Source organism: Chlorocebus sabaeus, chromosome 12, assembly GCF_047675955.1.
Source record: "Chlorocebus sabaeus isolate Y175 chromosome 12, mChlSab1.0.hap1, whole genome shotgun sequence".
Taxonomy (NCBI): Eukaryota; Metazoa; Chordata; class Mammalia; order Primates; family Cercopithecidae; genus Chlorocebus; species Chlorocebus sabaeus.
The window spans coordinates 46,240,516-46,242,475 of record NC_132915.1 but is presented as its reverse complement, the minus strand read 5'-3'; the positions used below and the strand labels follow the sequence as shown (position 1 = coordinate 46,242,475).

The 1,960-nt window shown below is 44.9% G+C and overlaps 1 protein-coding gene across 1 annotated transcript; it reads left to right on the top strand.

The window, feature by feature from the left end:
* The first annotated feature begins 219 nt into the window (after positions 1-219).
* LOC119624349 (large ribosomal subunit protein eL32-like) lies at positions 220-759 on the top strand. The gene has a single exon (XM_037998365.2). It carries the CDS (start codon positions 286-288, stop codon positions 688-690), a length of 405 nt encoding a protein of 134 aa, XP_037854293.1. The 5' UTR covers positions 220-285; the 3' UTR covers positions 691-759.
* The last annotated feature ends 1,201 nt before the right edge of the window (positions 760-1,960 follow it).

Genomic DNA, 1,960 nt, shown 5'->3' with positions numbered 1-1,960 from the left:
TGTGGTGGTGCACACCTGTAGACTCAGCTACTGGGAGGCTGATGTGGGAGGATTGCTTGAGCCCAGGGAATTCAAGACTGCAATGAGCTGCTGCACAGAACAAGACCCTGTCATACACACACACACACACACACACACACACACACACACACACTCAGAGAAAGAAAGAAATTCGAATTTAATTGGCCATCCTTTATTTTTAAGACGTTTTTTGTTTTTTAGAATAGTTTTGCTCTCTTCCTCGGCGCTGCCTACGGAGGTGGCAGCCATCTCCTCCTCGGCATCATGGCCGCCCTCAGACCCCTTGTGAAGCCCAAGATCGTCAAAAAAAGAACCAAGAAGTTCATCCGGCACCAGTCAGACCGATATGTCAAAATTAAGCGTAACTGGCGGAAACCCAGAGGCATTGACAACAGGGTTCGTAGAAGATTCAAGGGCCAGATCTTGATGCCCAACATTGGTTATGGGAGCAACAAAAAAACAAAGCACATGCTGCCCAGTGGCTTCCGGAAGTTCCTGGTCCACAACGTCAAGGAGTTGGAAGTGCTGCTGATGTGCAACAAATCTTACTGTGCCGAGATTGCTCACGTTTCTTCCAAGAACCGCAAAGCCATCGTGGAAAGAGCTGCCCAGCTGGCCATCAGAGTCACCAACCCCAATGCCAGGCTGCGCAGTGAAGAAAATGAGTAGACAGCTCATGTGCACGTTATCTGTTTAAATAAATGTAAAAACTGCAAAAAAAAAAAAAAAAAAAAAAAAAAAGAATAGTTTTAGGTTCACAGAAACTTAAAAGGAAGGTACACGGATTTCCCATGTGTCCCCTGCCTCTACACATGCCTTCTCCATGATCAACATTCCCCATCAGTGTGGTTCATTTGTTACAATTGACAACCTACATTGATACATCATTATTATCCAGAGTCCATTGTTTACATTAGCGTTAACTCTTGGTGCTATACATTCCATGGGTTTGGACAAATGTATCATGATATGCACCCTTCATTACAAAATCGTACAGAGTATTTCCATTGCTCTAAAAATTATCCATTCTCTGCCTAATCATCTCCTCCCTTTCCCCCGCCTTGTATTTTTATTTGCTTAAATCTGTCAACCCTAGTGGGGCAAGGAGCAGCTACGTTGCTGCCTTCCTTTGCAGAAGCTGGCTGGGGCTGGAGAGAGAGAATCAGAACAGACAGCTCAGTGTGTAGTTGGCCGGCTTCAAGTATGCGCAACTGCATAGTAAGGGCAAAGAATTAAGAAGCTGAAGCTGTAAGGAGCTGACTACTTTGCGTAATAAAATTCTAAATCATTAGGATGGGATGGGAATGGGGCAGATGCTGAGTAAGAAAAGGGAAAGAGGTCTGACTTGGTGGCTCACGCCTGTAATCCCAGGACTTTGGGAGGCTGAGGCGGGTGGATCACGAGGTCAGGACCTCGAGACCAGCCTGACCAGTATGGTGAAACCCTGTGTCTACTAAAAATACAAAAATTAGTCAGGCGCGGTGGCACACACCTGTAATCCCAGCCACTCAGAAGGCTGAGGCAGGAGAATCGCTTGAACCTGGGAGGCAGAGGTTGCAGTGAGCCGAGATCGCACCACTGCACGCCAGCCTGGGACAGAGCGAGACTCCATCCCCTCCCCTGCCAAAAAAAAAAAAAAAAAAGAAAGAAAGAAAGAAAAGGGAAAGAAAGCTGGGCATAGTAGGAGATTAAAACTCAGGCAGAGAAGTTCGGTATTAGTTTTTCCATACCACAGTGATAACTATCGTCCTTCACTTTCCCAAATCTTTTACTACCTACATTCATAAATAGTAAAAAGAGGAATAGAAAATATTTTATACAGTAATGTTCATTTCAATTTTCAGAACTTTAACCAGTTCTTTGGGGTCACAGTCAAATGGCTTTGCTATGGATGCAAGTGAGGTAAAACACTAGACCTATCAGTATCCAGTTTCGTTCT